Source organism: Apostichopus japonicus, chromosome 14 (assembly GCF_037975245.1).
Source record: "Apostichopus japonicus isolate 1M-3 chromosome 14, ASM3797524v1, whole genome shotgun sequence".
In the NCBI taxonomy this organism is placed as follows: Eukaryota; Metazoa; Echinodermata; class Holothuroidea; order Aspidochirotida; family Stichopodidae; genus Apostichopus; species Apostichopus japonicus.
The window spans coordinates 23,934,414-23,955,597 of NC_092574.1; the positions used below are offsets into that span (position 1 = coordinate 23,934,414).

A 21,184-nucleotide genomic window follows, 5' to 3' on the forward strand; every position below is an offset into this window, starting at 1 on the left:
GTGAGCGGACAGTAACTAACGAAAGACGAAGAAGAAGAGCAAGAACATGAGAAGCAATGAAATGGCTGATGGAAGAATGGTCAGGCTCAGACATCCACATGAAACTTACCATGGAATTAAGCCATATTGGCAACAGCAGTTCATGCACCTAAACTACTGTACGCTAATCCAAAACAACAGAGAAAAAAAGTCAAACACATGCACATACAGTAAAAACATGGGTTGAAACTTCAAAGAGAATTCCCATTTTCTCTCAGCCCCAATGGAATTGAAGTAACTCTTCACAGCTTGAGCAGTTGTTCCACCCCAGCCCCCCAACCCCCTACCCGCCCCACCTATCCATACACAAACACAACGGTATATTATATACACACATGGATATGTATAACCACAATTCTATACAGTAGTTGATAAAAGGATGGATATGGGAGAACAGGACTAAAAGGAGAGGAAAGGGGAGGAAGGTAGAAGAACATAAGGAGTGGGGTGGGGAAAGAGAAAGAAACTGAAGGAGGGAGGTCAGGGGGTCAAGATGGTATGTCATCATAATTATGATAATTACATCGAAACATTCAACCAACCAAATGGAGAGGGGAACAAAAAAGGCATTCCAAAGCAGAGCAATAAACACAACTAACATATATATATTAGCTTTGATTACCTGACACTTCCTTAGTATACCTACAGATGTCCTAAATTGAAGTTTCCTCTGCTGATAATAGTGAAAAATGAAAAAAAAAAAGATGAAAAGAGAAAGAGCTACACATGACATACTTAGAATAGTTGATCTTTCCTTTGTCACCCCTGTGCAGGGGATACCTTCCTGAGAGAGGGGGTCAAGGGGAGGGGGCTTCCCCTTCCCTTTGAGATATTTGGTTTATCATGTTAGGTGGCTTAGATGCAAAATGGTGCTAACTTTGGCAAGGCTTTGAAGTGACTATATGATCGAAGTGTGGCATGCCCCCCCCTTGACTGGTACCTGAGGTGGACTGCCCCCCCCCCTTAGTATGCCACATGGAGCCACATGAAGTTCAGCAAAAAAAACGGGCAATTGGTTAGCTAAACTACAAGTTGGCTATCTGGTAAAGAAAAAATATCTCTCTAGGGGCCTGTGTATAACATAGCATAATGATACAGAACTACTGTAGGTGTATGTAAAATTTCTTCTTGCAAATTTCAAAATGGTTCTAAAACATGATCTGAGTGAAATTAATCATTGGTGCCCTTTAACATCTTCCAATTTCAAAGTTAATGTAGCATACCTTGTGTATCCTTTTGACTCCAGAGACCAGAGGTAAAAGTCAGGAGCATGTTTTTGGCAGAAAAAAAACCTATTTTTGATCTGATAACTAGAATGAATTAGTTTTGAAATTGGAAAAGCAAACTGAGCATATATAGTAAAATTTCAACATTGGCAAATGTATAATGGTAGTCCGGTCGTCCAAGCAAACGTTCGGACAACCAAAATCACCTGAGGGGACAAATCAATTGTTTACATCTAATTCGGATTGCATTGTAAACTAAATAAATACCCTATAAAGGTCACATGATAGACATATTGGCTGGTGTTCTATTCATCAAACCTACACTTCTCTCATACAGTGTACATATTGGTATTCTATTCACCAAACCTAAACATGTATCTCTCCTACAGTGTACATATTGGTGTTCTATTCACCAAACCTACGCATCTCTCCTACAGTGTACATATTGGTGTTCTATTCACCAGACCTACTGTATGCATCTCTCCTACAATGTACATATTGGTCATTGTTATTTTGCTACAATTTTTTTGGATAACCAAAACTGCTGTTCAGACAACAACAACAAAAATCTTTAAAAATTTTCCCAGACTCCCATAATTATTTCCAGATGTTTTCTTTTTCCTGATAGACTTCAGACCTGACAAGTGAGAGCATAACCATGGCTACCACATCATGAGATCTCACAGCCATCCAAGAAATCATCATCACTATTGCAGAAATGTGAATATCATTATAGACAAATGCTTGTGGTCAATTGTTGTAATCTTGTAAGTTGTTCATTTACCCTGTAAAATCAACCACAAGTTTGTTATGTTGAAAGCACTGTCCATTATTTGGGTTATTTCAGCTGAAACCTGTAAATAAATGACACTCGGTAAATGTCTTCATCAGAGAAACTTAGATAAACCAGTGCTGTGGCCGAGTGGATAAAGGTGGTGGCATTTGAAGCAATGAGGCTTAGTAATTGGTAGGTTTGGGTTTGATTCCCGGTCCGGGTCAGAGTAAGGTGGGTTTTTCATCCAAGAGTAATCTATGGTTTCCCCATCTAAAATGACTTTCTAAATTGAAAATATTCCGAATTTGAGTTAAAATGTTGAACTGGAAGCCACTCAACATGTAAGTTTTAATCCATAAGCCCATGCGGGTTTCTCCGACATTTGTGGTCGCTTAAACGTCGTAAAAATAACTGCTGATTATTATGATTATTATTATTAGATAAATGTATTTTTTAAGAACAGAAAGGTTAAAATGACTTCAAGACAAAATTACTTCTACGTCTCACAGAGTTAGGCTTCAAAGAGTTCAAAGAGTTGTCTCTTTCATTTCTACAAACTCAATCAACAATTTTAATTCTTTACCTTTGTCTGGCGTGCCTCCAGCTACTACCACGTTCCTGATTGCCTCCGTGCTCTTCAAGCTGGTGGTCCTGCAGCAAGACCCAAGCAACATCAAAACGACTGGTAAGAACACTAAACCGTGCAGCATTCCAAACGCCATCACCAATAGGTTGACCTTAGCAAACGACGTAAAGATGTAGCTTTTGGTCGCCAGCAGAGACAGAAGCGAGAGAAGCGTGGACACGCCGCTCTGTAAGATGGGAAATCCAAGAGAATGCAGGGCCCCGGCTACTTTCTCTCTCGGGGACAATCCGGACCTTTGGGAAATATAGGCGTAGCACACATGAGCCGAGAAGTCAATGCTGAATCCAATGCAGATGATGAGGTTTATCATTGAGATACCATCCAGTGAGATACCCAGATAAGACATCCCTCCGACCACACCGATTTCAATCGAGATGACCGAGGCCGTCACAATGAATGCGACTGCTACGCTCGGTATCAAGATCAGGGAGACTATTAACATGGACACGATTGCGATGCACAATGTTTGGATCGTGTTCGGGAGGATGATCACATACTGCTCGTAGACGACAAACTGAGGGGAGAAGACGACCAGTTCCATGGAGTCATTATCTGCTAGCTTACGTGTTTGGATCATAACGTCGCTCTCCTTGAGGGTGCTGTCTACAGAACCAAACATGATCAAGAATCGAGAAGATGTTATGCTCCCGGACTCGTGGTCGAAGTTAATATCTTCGGAGTACTTTTCAAATAGAGGTTCTTGTAAAAATCTGTCCTGCAAGAGTGACACAAAGCTGTCTTGGTCAGACACATTGGCCGATTCCGCAAATCTCTTGAAATCATCCAGCCAAAATTCAGAGCCCTTGACTGTCCCTAAATATGAGTTGTCTTTGAAACGAGTCATTAATTGACCTAATTTGAGTTGCACATCAGGTTCCCAATAGTTCACATCCCCTTTAATCACTACAGACACAGTCGGTCCAAGTTCATTAAAATATTCGGAAGACGTTCGGAAAAATGCATTCGTTACCGAGCCCTCCTCGGCTAAATTGGATAATTGAAGTCCTTCCGTGAGGTTAAAGCAGCCGTACACACCAAACACGAGATATATTGCATAACAAAATGCTACAACAGTCATCACAAAAGGCCCAGTTACAAAGGGTGAAAACTGGTTTCTAAAGAACCTCATGACAGCATGCTCTCTACTCTGGCTTGTACCTTCATCTACCTGGCCCCCCGTGCCACCGGAACAAAACATTCGATATATGACGGACGGGGACTTTTCGGGGGGTAATACCTCTCGACAGGTGTAGCAGTGTCTATTTTGCGCTTCTCTTCGTCCTGAGAAAACCATCATCGATGCAAAGAATGTGACTTGAAAGACAAAATCCAATAAAATTACAACCCCAGTATACAAGCAAAAAGACCGTACAGCTGGTAACGGGGTGATTGCTGCCACGCAAAAACCCAGAAAATCGGTCAGGCTTGTGATGGTGATGGATATGGCGGCTTCTGACAGCGCAGTGGACATCCTGTCCTCGACTGTTGCGTAACGGTCGGTTCTCCTCCACGCCGACACCATGATAAACATGTCGTCAATCCCGATACCTGGAAATACGACAGAAAATGTCACTGATTAGGATAGCATAAAAACCTTTCACATTCATGCTTAATATATATTACAGGTCTGTAATTGTATGGAGACATTTTTGCTGTATGAGAGCTCAAGTCTGGGGATTTCCCACAATTTCACTCATCGGTCACAAGTGTCTCTGCTTGTACTGGGAGGATGATTGATGGCACAGAGAAATGATCAAATGCAACTATTTGTACACTCTTCCTCATCTTCCCAAATCCATGATTTATCACTTTTGACATATATAAATATAGAGTAAACTGAATAGATCTGTGACGTGCGATCACATATAATGCTAATACTGCTACTACTACTAGTACCACTCACCCATAGCCAAGAACGGCATGGAGGCCACCACTTGGTTAAACGGAACACCGCAGTAAGACAGCAGTCCAACCCCACTGCTGATTGCAATCAACGCCGAAAGGATACCGCTGTTGGCCAGCCAAGGCTTGCTCTGTACCCAGTCTGCCATCAGGCAAGTCAGTACGGCAAAGATGGTCAGGAAGGAGAAAGTGACGCAAAAGTACGGCAGGACACTCACGGCTAACTTGTTCTGAGCTTCGTCCAACGCATCGGATGTGTAATAAACAACTTCAATGTTGCCGAAGGTGGTACTCTCTAGTTGCTTGGCAACAGCATCCTCCCACAATCCAGACCGGTCGAACATTTCGATAGGATCATTCCTTAAGAAAAAAAGGAGGGTGACTGCCTCCGTGTAAACAATCTCACCATTTTCTTCCACGCCGGGGGCGATGAATCCATCAAAATAAATCCTTTCATTAGATGGCAGCTGTCCAAATGGCATGGGTAGATACACTGAAGAAGAATTCATCGCTTGCAGATAGTCCCACCATACCAGCACCGGGTTCGCTACACACGATCCTTTCCACTCTGCACATACTGATTCATATCTTATAAGCGTGCCGTCAACAGCCTTTGCAGTGGTAGCAAAAATAGTATCCCGTAACTGTAAAATTTCAGCTACGCTGTCCGTGCGTAATATATTCTTCCCATCTTTGGCCGTGACGATTACGACGACCGACCTCTGGCTAGTTGCCGTCACCCGGGTCGGTGTAAACATCTCAAAGTTGGTTGGGAATAGTTCTTCCAAAGTTTCTCTTTCTGATTGAGCTCTGCTTGCTATTGGTGTGAATAGGTTTTCGGTATTGTTCTCATACTTGAGGAATACTACACCACTGCTCAATACTAGAGCAGTAGACAAAGAGAGCAGCAACACCGCTAGAGGGTGTCTAGCGACAAAACGTCCATGATATCCGAACAAACGAACCAGGCGAGATTGCACACAATCAAATTTTGCCATCGTGTCGATGCGAACCAAAGAAGAAAACATACAAAACAACCTTCAACAAAACCAAATGAGGGATCCAACATGTAAACCAATTCCTTTTAAAAACAAATGGGAATGTTCTCATCAAACAACAAACATGGTATAAACCAATCCTTCCAATGTTTGATTAGCATATATGTTCTACCTACAGTATTATGGCTCATGTTCCTAACTTTTTGTATTGATGAGACAACACTGACATATAACAATTAGCAATTTTTAAAACAAAAAACAGTATACTGTAACACATTACAAATAACCACTTCTGAACAGAGGTGTTTTAAGAATAGACGAAAGCCCAAATGGAAATCACTAGAATGAGATTATCAGTGAACCTTCATGAAAGATACATGTAAAAATGATTGCGAGGAAAAACAAGTGAAAAACAACTTCCAACTTCTTGAGATGAGCGAAATAACTCTTGCAGCAATGCTATACAACCGCTAGACTTCTGCTTGACTTCATGACTTCTGCCAGGACTGTTGCCACAATTCTGTTTTCCCAAAAACGAACGGTTGTCAGTCACATGCAGCTTTAAAGACTTAAGGGGAGATGTATATTGATACTTAAATGTAGAAAGCACATCCATAGCCTTTCACTGTGAGACTTTGTACCCAGCCTTTCCAGGTTGCCTACAGTACCACCACCTGTTGCAAAGAGAGAAAAGATAAATACAAAATAAATATTTAAAAAAATTCATTCCGGTTATCAACAATATTAAATAAAGATAACACTGATGCTGACTTTCTTTTCCATTTCACAACAATGATCATAAGAAAGATAAAGTAGTTACAGATTTGGCACCGTTTTTTATGTATTACATTATTCTTATCGTGTTTTGCATAACTGATACCAGCAATAAAATCTGACAAGTAATGCAAGACCTTATCTTTGCTACGGAAGGTAAGCCAGAGGCAATGAAAGAGGGTTCAAAATTTGGGGGTCGCACAGACTTTGAACGGCGATGGGTTATTGGGACTTTGATTCAATGCGGAAGCAACCTGAAAACATCACAACAAAATTTACTCTTTGTGTACTGCAATCTGTACCACAAATTGCATTCATTGAATGTAACTCTCAGTTAGTCACTATTTTTCCCCAAAAAAAGGGCATTTTACAATTTCTGATAATTTCTCTAGAAAAAGTCATTTTTTTAAATGAGGCAAGGGCATTTTTTCACCATAAAAAGAGGAATTTATATAGTAACAAGAGTCCAACAGACATTATGGTTCCTTACTTAGTGGAATATTACTATGTCAACACCCAATATGGTAATATTTTTGCCATAGGCGTACGGGACCATTTCAGTTTGGGGGGGCAGAACTTTTTGTGCCCGAAAGTTCCCATGACACTATCTAAGCGGAGCGCCACCATCGGTTGGCGCGTAGCGTACAAGAAAATTTTTGGCACACAATGCCTCTCAGATTGCCGGAAACGGCACTTCTGAGGCCTTGCAAGTTGCATCTAAACATTCTTTATTTTATAATCTCACGTTTTAGAAATTTACACTTCCCCAAAAATTTGGTAAATTGGAAGAAGAAGAAATGGTAACATCACTTTGGAGGGGAAAAATGGACAGTATATTTTTTAAGCTCCTATTTAGTTACCTTATTTATTATTTTAACACAGTACTCAGCTACCTCCAGAAAAAAAACATACATTGTTCAACGACACGTAGGCGGGATAATGTCGCTGTGTCGGGTGAGACTGCAATTTGTCTCACAAAAAGTATAAAATATAACAAAGAATATGATAAACCTGTACCTCTAGGCAAGTTGTAGGCACTCCCCCCCACCATCCATGAAATAGAAAATGTTTCTTATATACACTCATGTCGGAGATGTCCAGGCAAGGGCGGCGGAAGCACTTTTAATCTTGGGGGCACCGACATCAAAGGGCACTTTGCAGAAATTTGATTGGACTGATGCAACCTGATATTTAGTACCCTTTATAACTCTTATTGTATTATCTTATTTTAGTGTACACATCACTCCATCAACGCCCCCCCCCCCCCCCAAAGGAAAATATGCATACTAGCACTGCAATATCCAATGCGCAAATTGGGAAACAAGGAACAAGTTTTCTTTTGAGACAAAATGAGGTGAAATCATGCTAGTTGCTAATGTAGGAATCTTCCGAATTAGAGTTTTTTTCTTGTTAATATCTAAAACAAATTTTTTCCATTCGAAATAGCTTTGAGTTTGATCCACAGATATTCATTAAAAGTCAGGGGCTTAGCCAGGATTTGCAAAGTTGTATGCACGACTTAAAAAGGTTAAAAAGGCACATTTTTAACCTGAGGAAAAGTGGGGGGCACGTGCCCCCTGTGCCCCCCCGGTTCCGCTGCCCTTGGTCCAGGTATACAATTGACTAGTTAGAAAAAAAAATAGATCGTCAATAAGCGTGGTAGCCCAGATGAACTGCGCTTACGGTGGTGTTACACGGAAATATTCGGGCATCATGATGCTAAATAAAGAAAATCATGGAATTGTCGGGCAAAAATTTGAAAAAGATTCGGGCAAGCTACTGCATATTTATATATATATATATTTCCAGAGGACAAGAAATTCGGGCAAAAGTCCTGAAAAATTCAGGCAGCCTAAGAGGAGACAAAAATATATATTTTTTTCTCCTCTAAGGCTGCCCGAATTTTTCAGGACTTTTGCCCGAATTTCTTGTCCTCTGGAAATTTGGGGGGGCAGTCTGCCCCCCTGCCCCCCCCGCCTCGTACGCCTATGATTTTTGCCCACATGTACAAGTACCAGGAATTAAACAACAAACTATATTCCAAGTTTGGATACAGTCCAATTTAAAGGTTTTGGAGTTTTAAAAATTGGGCCGGATAAAATTTGGGGCCCAAACAAAGAGGATCTAAAATTTGATTTTCACCAAAATATTGGGCCCCACAAACTCGAGCCCAAAGCATGTGTCCCAAAATGCATTTGTGGAAATAAAATTTAGGCCCCTGGCCCAAAAATGGGCATGAATATTTTTGGGTCCAGATAGTCCCCAAAAAATTAGGCCTACAAAGGCTACATGTACCAGCTATTTACCAACAACTGTATACCATGTTTGGCTACAATTCCACTCAAGGTTGCAGAGTTATTGCAATGTAACGAAAAAGGGGGGCTAAATGGTCCCAAATATATACCAACCAAAATTTGGGCCCATATAAAAGAATGCATTTGAGGTGGAAATAAAATCTATCTGCAAGATTATCCTTTAAGTATCTTTGTCCATGTTGACTACCTATGATGAACATGTAGTGTATCATAACCAGTGTAATGTACTGTAACTCGTAAGGATTGACAAAAACTGTCCAACTACACAGTGTGCTACTCTCAAGACTCTTGATGACATATTATAACAAAAGATGAAGTAGTATTATTGATTAGTACTCATTTAAGGCCATCCAGGTGAATAATTTGATATGAAATTAACTTTATTTAGTCTCAGGGACTAGTGTGTCATGATAGTCATATGGGATCCTGCTTACAGATCTGCAAAGATTGAAACTGTATAGGGAGCTGTAACACGTCGCAATGTGCTAGTTGTGGAAATTTGAAAAGATCTTGTTAAGTGTCTTCAATGAGTACAAGAACAATCTCGGTTATAAGTCCAGTGTGCTCCGTTTCGGAGACTTGGATATTAGTTTACTCAGAGGAATGTTCTGTGATTTCACAGACAGCAGCTTGTCAAGTTACGTGGAACTTGAAAGGACCGATACTGTATGTCAGCCCCCTCTGTTTATTTCGGGCTGTGGCTAGAGATCCCCATTACAGTAATATTTGTGCTCCAAAAAACTTCACAGATTGGGATACATGTGTTGCTGCACTGATGGTTGCTGAATTATTTCACCAACTTACCGAAAATTATACAGAAAATTTATACACATGTGGTGTATGCATATGACACTGTTCATGATTAATGATGTTGTGTTGTGGGAATTCTCTGGTAGTGGAAAAATTATTTCTGTTATCATTTCGAATCATTTCCAGAGATAGAGGGTAAGCCAAGGGCATACAGCATACATGTACATTGCAGCAACATAAATGATCATACACTATGCCCACATGCACAGTATAGTATGCATACATGGCCAGGTCGATAACGCGGAAACGCGGAAACCGCGGAAATCGAGAAACCGGTTTCAATATCAACGGTTTCCGCGGTTTCCGCGTTATCGACCTTGCTATATAGTAAGGTCGAAAACGCGGAAACCGCGGAAACGAGAGGAATTTGTCAAGGGAGGGTGACGAAGTCTTTTGGGCGCATTTCAGCCTATATTCGCCAAAGAGGGGTGCGGGTTTAAAGCTAGTAAATGTAGGTCGAAAACGCGGAAATCGTACTTTACAATGGATGAGTTAGATTATTTTGTCAAGGGAGGGTAGTGTAGGTCGAAAACGCGGAAATTTTTTTTTTTTTACAATGGCGAAACTAGATGATTTTGTCAAGAGAGGGTGAAAAAAATTTTGAGCGCATTTCAGCCAGTATGCGCCAGGAGGGGTGGGGATAGAAGATTTTGTTTCACTAAATGCCGGTCGAAAACGCGGAAATGTTTTTTTACACAATGAATGGCGAAACTAGAGAATTTGTCAAGGCGGAAGGTTAAGAGTTTTCGGCGCATTTCAGTCAATATGCGCCAGGAAGGTGAGGGGTTGTAGGCTGTTTTTTTTACTAAATGGAGGTCGAAAACGCGGAAATGTTTTTAGCAAAGGCGGAAATAGAGGAGTTTGCTAAGGGAGGGAAAAGAAGGGTTTTGGCCGGCGCATTTCAGCCAAAATGCCAGGAAGGGGGTGAGGAAGGATGTTGAGGCTTTTTCACTTAATGCAGGTCGAAAACGCGGAAAAAGTGTTTGCCAATATGCGCAAGGATGGAGTGGGGGTATGAGACTTTTTTCAGTTAGTGTAGGTCGAAAACGCGGAAATTTTTTTTTCACAACATTTTTCACAACTAGATGATTTTGTTAAGACAGGGTGAAAAGGTGTTTTGGGCGCATTTTAGCAAATAGGCGCCAGAAAGGGGTGAGGTTGAAGTCTTTTCACTAAAGGCATGTCGAAAACGCGATTTTTTTTTTTAACAATGACGGAAATACTCTAAATGCATGCAGGAATGTAAAGAAATGTTTTGGTCGCATTTCAGCCAACATGCGCTAAGAAGGGTTTGGGTTTGAAGCTTTTTTCACTAAATACAGGCAGAAAACTCAGTAATGTTTGTTAACGTCCATTTGGTATGCAGGGATGGTTCCAGGATTTCTCCGACACGGGAGCTAAGGTCCCCGGAAACAATTGTGTGCACGTTGTAATATTAATAAAAAAAATAAAAAATTATATATATATATATATATATATATATATATATATATATATATATATGTATATACTTACACATACATATATATGTATATATATATATATATAGATAGATATATTTACACATACAGATACATATCTATGTATATATAAATCTAATATTGCCGAAGCGCGCGGTAATTTGTGGTGTCTTTTTTGGTATATGAGAGAAGTTTGAAGCCCGTATGTCGGTGCGGCTGACACCTGTCGGGGACTGATTTTCCTACATTTATCTTTATCATAGAATTATCATTATGATGATAAGAAATACACAATAATATATTTTTTTCTTCATGGCTCCCTGACGAAATCATAATTTCCCCTACCAGGGGGCTAGACCTCCCCGACGAGGGGAAGGGGACTGTTACCCCGCTTCTCCCTCCCCCTCTGGGGCCACCCCGTCGGTATATATAAAGGTGCGTATGTACAATGGCGGAACTAGAGAATTTTCACAGCTAGGGGACGGCAAAGGAGCTTTTGATCGTTTATGAAAAGAAAATATAAAACCTATGTTTTGGGGCACGATTCGGAGGAAGTGTATGAACTTGAAGTTGCGAACTACTAGAAGTAAGACAGTCACATTTACAATTATTTGACCGATTGCGTTACAATAAAACTGGCAACCCTGCCATCTTCCCCAGTATTGGAATACCGGTGTGAAGTTAGATACTAATTCCTCGTTCGACGTTCGCGAATGAGTAACTGCTACCTATTCAGTTACTTATTCGACAATGGTACCGACGTAACACTTATGACAAGACGAATGCATTCTTACAAGATGTTCAACATTTGGTCGTGGAAAAGAGGTTTATCTGGGTCATTTGAACTCTAATGACAATGTAAATGGGTACCATAGTGCATCTTGCCCGGTCCAAAGAGTTCTTGACCAACTAAAATGACCACTACATCATCGGTTCTTAAATTAATGTAACGGAAACGGGACCTGACGAAAAATCACTTTAGGCCCTAATCAAGACTAGCACGTCTTGGACCACCTAACCAATGGGTCATATGAATTCTTAAGACAATGAAGAAGGATATCATAATGCGTCTTGCCCGGTCCAAAGAGTGCTTGACCAATTAAAATGACAACTAAATAATCACTTATTAAATTAGTGTAACGGGACAACGAATGAAAAACATTTGGCTCCTAATCAAGACCAGCACGCCTTGGACCACCCAAACAATGAGTCATATGAACTCTACAGACATTGTAGAAGGGTACCGTAATGCGTCTTGCCCGGTCCAAAGAGTGCTTGACCAATTAAAATGACCACTAAATCATTACTTCTTTAATGAGTGTAACGGGACCACGAACACGCTCTGGGCCCTAATCCATGCAGCACGCCTTGGATCACCAAACCATTGGGTAACATGAACTCTAATGACATTGTAGAAGAGTACCATAATGCGTCTTGCCCAGTCCAAAGAGTGCTTGACCGATTTAAATTACCACTAAATCATTACATCTTTAATGAGTGTTACGGGACCTTGAAAAAGCTTAATGTTTTAGTTCTATACGTGTTTATATCAGAAAATTTCCATTGTACCTCCGTTTGTGTTTACTCTCTTTCTTTTAAGTTTGTTATTTGAGATATCGTTATGTAGAAAACACTTAGATTCGTCGGGTATGAAGTACTTATATCAAGCTCTACTCAATTATTAGCTTAAGAACCGGTATGCTGAGACTTATGCCATGGCGAAATACTTAAGCTCTGATATTAATAGCCTACGTCACATTTTCTTTGATTAATGTCTGGAATAACCACCACAAAATCCTCTAGTTTCACCATTGTTAAAAAAACATTTCCGCGTTTTCGACCTGTATTTAGTGTAACAGCCTCAACCCACCTCCCCAGACCTTTGCTGGCGCATATTGGCTGACATGCGCCAGCCAAAACACTTCATTTCCCTCCCTTAGCGAACTCCCCTAGTTCACCCTTTGTTAAAAACATTTCCGCGTTTTCGACCTGCATTTAGTATTAAAAAAGGCTACACCCCTCCCGCACCCCCTCGTGGCGCATATTGGCTGAAATACGCTCAGAATACATCTTCATCGTGCCTAGTTTCTCTTGTTTCGCCATTGTAAAAAACAATTCCGCGTTTTCGACCGGCTTTTAGTAAAATAAATTATTTTACCCCACCCCTTCTTGGCGCATTACAGCTGAAATGCGCCAAAACACTTTTTCACCCTCCCTTGACAAACTCCCCTAGTTCCGCCTTTGTTAAAAACATTTCCGTGTTTTCGACCTGTATTTAGTGTAAAAGCCTCAAACCACATCCCCACACCTTTGCTGGCGCATATTGGCTGAAATGCGCCGGCCAAAACATTTCATTTCCCTCCCTTGGCAAACTCCTCTAGTTCCGCCTTTGTTAAAACATTTCCGTGTTTTCGACCTGCATTTAGGGGAAAAGCCTACAACTCCATCACCTTCCTGGCGCATATTGACTGAAATGCGCCGAAAACTCTTCACCCTCCGCCTTGACAAATCCTCTAGTTTCGCCATTCATTGTGTACAAAAACATTTCCGCGTTTGCGACCTGCATTTAGTATAAAAAAAAAAAACCTTAGCCCTTTCCCACCCCTCCTGGCGCATATTGGCTGAAATGCGCTCAAAAAACGTCTTTATCCTCCCTTGACAAAATAATCTAACTCGTCCATTGTAAAAGTACGATTTCCGCGTTTTCGACCTACATTTACTGAAATAGCCTTAAACCCGCACCCCTTTTTGGCGAATATAGGCTGAAATGCGCCAAAAAAAAAAGACTTTGTCACCCTCCCTTGACAAATTCCTCTCGTTTCCGCGGTTTCCGCGTTTTCGACCTTGCTATATAGCAAGGTCGATAACGCGGAAACCGCGGAAACCGTTGATATCGAACCCGGTATCTCTATTACCGAACCCGGTTTATCGATTTCCGCGGTTTCCGCGGTTTCCGCGTTTCCGCGTTATCGACCTGGCCATGCATACATGTTGTACTCCAGCTAGCTTGTCATATGTGCGTGCTGCCGTGAGGTAGAAAGTCTTGCGTGGTCGAGGCGACCAGGTACTCTGCACCACTGAGATTAGAGGTCTGTACTCTGTAGTGTACGAAGTATATGGTACTGTACATTGCACGTACAGCTTAAGTGTGGGGATTCCCCTCATTACTGATTCATACAGAACGTACCAAAATGTGATTTATTTCTTACTTTGTTTCTAATATAAATGGAGGGTGATACCAACAAGCTACTATAAATTTTTGGCTGGGATGGATTATTATTTTAACGAATAGGGATTTTCTATACTTTATTCAAAGGGTTGAAAACTAGCCTAGTCGTCCGCCAGAGAACAGGCTTTTTGGTCGCCTCCGACGATCAGACGCCCGTAAATTTGAGCCCTGACATACAGTACATCCATATGCAACATGTAGGCTATATAGTCACTACTCTTGAGAGCACAGATATATTGCAATCACAAGCAAAAATATTAATTAATGAAAATACAGTGATATGAATACAAAAATACTTAAACAAGATTAATCAACATGCTCATTAGGCCTAGTAACAGTTGTATAGACTGTAGTCTGACCAGGGAGCTGCTAGAGTAGCAGTCTTGGTCTTGGTGTGGTACTGCACAAATCGCCACTGACCCTTGGCCTTACACTTTGCTGTACCACCAGTAATATATGTTACTCTAACTATGGCTCTAATGCTACTTTGTAGCCCTAAAACAATGCTAAATCATAAGAACAGCCTTATAAATTGTGAATCAAAACGCTAACCACCGGAAGACAGATGCTGTGTTAGAGCCTAGGCTCAATACACCAAAGTGACCAATACTGGCAATGCACTAACCAACCTGTCTAGGCCTACAGTCTATATAACCATGGAGGTAAATCAGAACTCCATGATATAACCTAGGCCTATGAGCATTTTGAAAACCTTTGTAGAGTGATACATACGAAAAGGGTCAATTGATTTCCTTCGTTTACCTTTTCGCCCTTGTCTGATCTAGGCCTTTCCGTTAGAAATGTTGGTACTAATTTAGAATCCGTACCGAAATGTTCAGCAAGTTAGGCCTTTTAATGAATAGTTAAATATGTATTACACAACAGAACGTTGTTATTTGTTCTTCATCCATGTCATTGACGTCAAAATTGTTTGAGCATTGTTCCTTGTGAGGTCAAAAGAAATGTAGAGCACGGTTAATTAATAACGATTGTGAGTGAGTAGTACTTGTAAATCAAAGATATCTTTATTCCGTATTCCTGTAATCCAAAGATTATTCAACGCAGATGAAATGAGCCGATTCGTCGTTTATTAGCTTTGATATCTGGTAACTATCTGCATGGTAATCTGCTAATATGGTAACTAAACAAATAAAAACGAAACATACGTTTGTAATTAAACAATCAGGAAATCGATTAATGAAAAAGTCAAATATTGAAGAATAAATACATAAATCCAGATCATACAGAATAAATAATCATGTATGCAACAAATATACAATCCTATATCAATAAAAACACGACTTACATAAAATCTTTGGTTTAACACTGGAAAATACTTCTTGCTTCAATACGTTCTTGATATCTACTGAACTCAAATTACGGTAAATGACCGTCTTAAGACAGAACCAACGAAAACAACATGTTGCGAGTAAAATATTCGAACACATACTGAAATCAAATGTCATGCAACACCTGGATAAACACCAAATTTTGTGTGAAAATCAACACGGCTTTCGTAGAAACCACTCATGTGAGACACAGCTGATAAATACAACTCATGAGATAGCTAATTGTCTCTTAGACCAAAAACATCAGGTGGACATGATTATTATGGATTTCGCGAAAGCGTTTGACAAGGTTCCACATCGCAGATTACGGCAAACTTGATCGCTAAGGTATCAGGGGAAAAGCAATTAATTGGACAGAAGCATTCCTCACTCAAAGAAAACAGCGAGTAGTGATAGATGGTAAATGTTCAGAATGGGTAGATGTGAAATAGCTAGTGTTCCTCAGGGAACAGTTACGGGACCCATGGACTTCCTAGTGTTTATTAATGACTTGCCTCAGAACTTAACATCTAGTGTGAAACTCTTTGCAGATGATTGCATCGTGTTCAGAAAAGTATCCGGTCCTGAGGATGCTGGCATGTTACAAAAGGACTTAGATGTGCTCACTGCATGGCAGTCAAAGTGGCAAATGGCATTTAATGCCCAAAAGTGTTATGTTCTGAGAGTGACTCATTCAAAATCTCCCAAAAAATTCATATACACACTTAATAATACCGAGTTGGCTGAAAAGAAAGAATACCCTTACCTTGGGGTAACACTTACGTCAAATTGGTCATGGAACTCACACGTAAATAATACTGCTGCAAAGGCAAACAGAACCCTAGGGTTTATAAAGAGAAACTTACATTCATGCTCAAAACAGGTCAAAAACTTAGCATACAAATCTTTAGTGCGACCAACAATGGAGTACTGTGGATCTGTATGGGATCCGTCAACCAAAGAACTTAAACAGAAACTAGAATCCGTTCAAAACAGGGGTGCTCGGTTCGTAACCGCCGATTACAGAAGGACTAGCAGTGTGTCACACATGAAACAAGAACTGAAATGGGAACCGTTGGAGGAAAGAAGAAGAGTGACTAGAGTCTGCATATTACACCAAGCCCAATCGGGTCGCCTTGCCATACCAACGCAAACAATTCTGCGCCCGGTCGTCCGCTCTTCAAGACACGGATCTTACATTCAAATTCCCTGCAACAAAAACTGTTTAAAATTCTCATTCATGCCCAAAACACTAATAGACTGGAACGCCCTCCCACAACACATCAAAGAAATCGAGGACAAGGATAACTTCAAAGCGGCTGTCGCCCAACACTACAGCCAGAAACCAATCACAGCTTAAACAAGTCTGCACCACCCTACTCGTTTTACCCCTTTTAGGGGAGTTGAGTAGTATCACTCCAGATCCAGATCCAGAACAAATTTCAAACACATACTCACGCATACACGCACACTCGCACAAACACGCACACGCGCAGTAGCACTGCAACTTTACATGAAGCACACTTCGTATCAATACACAAACAACACATCGTGTGAGCGCGTTTACAGTACTGTAGATGGATACAGGAAGCAATCAAAAATTTGGGAAGGATCACTAAGCGCGGTAATTGGGAGAGGAGGAGGGAGAAGGGAGAGGGGAAGGGGGGCGGGGAGAGAGAAGAAATCTGGTGGCCAGTTTATGTCAGTTTATTAAATGAAAGTTTATTTTCCCAAAATTACGAATTTTATATAAACATTTTGACTGCAATCTCGAGCTTTTGGTTCTTATCTCAAACTTTTCGACTCTTTTCGACTATTTTATTTCCCAAAATTGCGTTATTTTCATTAAAGGTTCTTCTCGAAAAGTCTTTCTTTCGCGAAATTTCAAGCTGAAATACCAAAATTTCTGCTCTTTATATCATTTATTCAATGATTTTTAGGATTATCTTGATTACACTAATAAGAGATCATTTCGACATTGTCGACAATTAGTTCCTCAAAAATACGACTTTTAACATCAAAATTGAACTTTCATCTCCAGCGTTTTTTTTTAGTCCGAATTTAAACCGTTTTATCTCAAACATGCACAACATATCCTCCAATATAGTAGGGATCAGTATTTCGACTTTTCATTGAAATAGCGACATTTTATCTCAAAAGTTCGACTGTATAATCTCAAAATATCAAATTTTATTGAATTTATAATTATAGGTTAGTATGAGTTCTGGGTAATGTAGGGTATTTTAGGCATCATCCCTGCGTATAACGAAGGGCGCCACACAAACTATTACCAACTAATACCAATTTGTAGGGAAAAAATCAAAGCTGTGACGGATTATAAGGTCTGTGAAAAAGAGAAATGATCTTTTGAAGGTGGTGTCAATTTCCATCTACGCGAATCGTGAAGTCGGGCATTTCTTTTACGGCGGTACTGATGTGCGACGCAGCAGGCAGCCATGCATACTTGTCGTGTGAATGTAAGCATACTCAACTTTTGAATGATCATATAGCCAGTTATAATAGTTTATGAATATTCTTTTCGCAGAATAGTGTGTTTTTGTGTTTGGGGTGGGGGGGGGGGGGTTAAAACATCCTCCACCAGGCATGCCGTCCTTGCTACATGAAAAATCGGATCGGATAAGCAATAACACCAACCTAAGATCCCATCCAGAATTCATTGACCTTTCACTAAATTACGCTCTCGGCGCTTGGATTTTAGAGAGGGGGCTATAGCGCTTTCTAGGGCTATAGATCTCTTCGAAAACGAGTAAGTCCGAAATCTGTGCAGTGCACTAGTACGGCAGTCCGTGATCACTGAGTGGTTGACAATCTCCAGCCCCCCCCCCCCCCCAACCCACGGAAAAACGCGACTCCCTATCGCTCAGAAATTCATACAACATGAAGAAGGTGTGTACGAAATTTATCTCAACCCCTCACCGGGCTAGTTCCCTTGTTTTCTAGGAGGAAGGGGGTCGTCAAGCAAGTCAACTTTGCCAATTTTACCCCCCTTTGACTAGTTGCACGTTTAACGATTCTGAAAAAAAGTCCGTGATCACTGAGAGGTTGACTAAGCCCCCCCCCCCGAACCCTCCCCCGGAAAAACGCTATCATATGTGACACCGAGTGGGCATACGTTGTTTACATTCCACAATTAATTGAACTGCCTGTGAGATTCTGTATGTGTTAAGTGTACCCTTATCGTGCTTCGAAAGCAGCTCCTTCACAAACTGGAGAGAGATAATTATGTATTATTTTCGTAATTGTATGCACAACCATAAACATTATGGAGGAAGATTACCAATAGGCGATTCGAGATATTGGTTCTTGTCAACAAATTTTTTTCATTCAGAAGGCTAGTGTAGCACAAAACACCACTACTCAAAATTAGCCATAGCAAACATTATTCAACAGCAAATATTTAATTACTGGCCGACAACTGTTAACATATAGGGCATCCATACACCCCCCCCCCCCCCAGTTTATCTCAGTTTGATGACTGGGCTGTAAACCATGGTCAGAATGAAAACTCCTGATCGAGCGGTGCAAGGCGCACGGCTTCGGCAGGTTTATAAGATATTTTTTAGTAAAACAGACAATAGCAGTTTGGTGAATCGAGTGAAGTGGACGACAAGCAGTACACGTGACTTGGAAGCTTTAAGGAGTAATATAAACTACTTAGTAAAAATAACGGGAGGTTGCTCAAGACCTGGTAAACTCACCCTGCCGGGATGTACCCTTACGGTAGCTTTCGCCCTGCATTAAAAGCCCAATTTTGTAATGATTTGTTGTTATTCTAAGATATCGCCCTCTATTCACAGAGAGAGCCTAACCCTGTTCGTACCGAAGAACGTAATAAACTGATATAAATATCCACAAGATTCTCCACGAATATTTAGACCATTGACTTTCACACTAAATCACAAAAGTAATGTGGTCTCTAAGTCTAGATAGAAGCTTACACTAGCTTAACGCTACCCATCACCGGGTAGCTGACAAGTTGGCCTTTCATGGCACTTTCACTTTTCCGTACCATGACCGCGCAGATTTTTTGCTATCCGAGCCGGAAGTTTTCGTCACTTGTAAACAAACCTCTTCACTCAGTAGTTAACAGTTTTCCTACGCTGCTGCTGGGAGGCCTAAAGAGGTCTAAAATTGCCTCAATTGACCCAATTTTCTCACCACATGTACTTCCATTCATGCTCTTCATCATGCAAGCAACAACAAAAAATAGATCATGGTTGACAACAGGTAAAAGAAGATGTTCTCCTGCTGCTTTTTGGCACTTTTCCTGATGGATATAGACTCTAATAGGAGCACGCCACCTTACGCTAAGAAATAAGGAAAAATAGTTACCGGTACTGTACTGGGCTGTTCCCCAGAGGTGGACCACTCTTCCGGGGTTTGACTCTGGCTGTAAACCATATGCAATGACAACCTTTTTTTTTTTTTGAACGATCAAACCATATCAACTGAATGTTTGTATCATTCAGTGAAGCTGCCCTTACCAACTTAAATTGAAACTAATCCTTTTACTGATTTTAGTGAATAGTTATATGGCTACGTGCAACTTTTATTTATTTATTTTTTTGTACAGGAAGGAAGTTATAAAACCACAGTTGTCATTTGTTTATTCGTTGACTAAACCGGTTCAGATTGAAAAAGAAAGTTAGGCATCTCTCTTCTCTGGGGTTATGTTGGTTCTCATTACAATAGCTGGATAAAATCCCAGAACACAATGTTGTTTGGGACATAAAGCATTTTAGGCAACGCTGTATATTTCACCGATATCGCATAAGAACAATGTAATTGACAAATATAGGTTTGTAAATGCACAGGGGCTCGAGTGGAGAGGGTTTAACATAATTATGAAAAGATGATAAATATTTCTCCGTTTTTTTATTCATTTTTGAGAATCTGATAAATCTTACTTATTAAAAGTAAAATACAAATGAAAACAATGATATACTGAATTTCAAGTAAAAAATAAAAAAGGTTATGCGTAACGAATAGACATATAACTAAAAAAAATGTGTATCAAGTGGGTGGGGAGAGGTGGGGGAGGGGGGCTTGGCATGTGTACGGGATGATTGTCAAGTATGGACAAGCATCAGTTAATTCGCCGTTTTAATTTGGCTTTACTGGATATACACCGCCCTTTTGGCCGCTTATACTATAATTTGCCTACAATATTCAAGTTTGCGCTGTATTATCGAAGTTGAGAGTTAGGACATCTCTCTTTGGGACTGTAGTTACTCTGCTTCTTTCCTTCTGGATGAAGAGATTCGTGACTAAAGAAACAATTCTTTCTTTCAAAATAAGACATTTTCTTTTGGCTGGAGTAAATGTGAAATACATCGATAAAATTTCCTTATTATACATAGGCCTATGAAGTTTTACAATTATTATTGCAGACTAAATAATATCATAGCAAATGTTTTTAGTTAGGTTAAAGTTTGTAATCACATTAAACGCTCTAAAACAACAGTTAGAGACCGGTGAAATGTATACCCGAATTATTCCAAATCATTTTATTTGTGACTAAAAAATAATGTTCAATTACGTACAATCTGAACAATCGGAGAGAACATAAAATCAAATTATAATAAACAGCCAATGGCGGGGGGGGGGGGGGGCGGCGCACTTTCTACATGGGTTTTGGGCTGTATGGAAGAATAGGCCTAC

The 21,184-nt window shown here is 40.4% G+C and overlaps 1 protein-coding gene across 6 annotated transcripts in view; it reads right to left on the reverse strand.

Annotated features, from left to right (window-relative positions):
- LOC139980204 (patched domain-containing protein 3-like) overlaps positions 1 to 15,616 on the reverse strand; it is a 20,536-nt gene extending 4,920 nt beyond the window's left edge. Inside the window, exons 1-5 of one of the 6 annotated variants that reach the window (XM_071991688.1) lie at positions 15,481 to 15,616; positions 14,937 to 15,315; positions 4,590 to 6,260; positions 2,624 to 4,234; positions 110 to 163 (exon numbers count right to left, since the gene is read on the reverse strand). In XM_071991688.1, the coding sequence (XP_071847789.1) occupies positions 141 to 163; positions 2,624 to 4,234; positions 4,590 to 5,616 (2,661 nt within the window). In that variant the 5' untranslated portion in view covers positions 5,617 to 6,260; positions 14,937 to 15,315; positions 15,481 to 15,616 and the 3' untranslated portion in view covers positions 110 to 140. Of the gene's footprint in view, positions 1 to 109; positions 164 to 661; positions 713 to 2,623; positions 4,235 to 4,589; positions 6,261 to 14,936; positions 15,316 to 15,480 lie in introns of all 6 variants that reach the window. The other 5 variants (XM_071991690.1, XM_071991689.1, XM_071991685.1 and 2 more) reach the window with 5 other exon arrangements.
- Between the last annotated feature and the right edge of the window lie 5,568 nt (positions 15,617 to 21,184).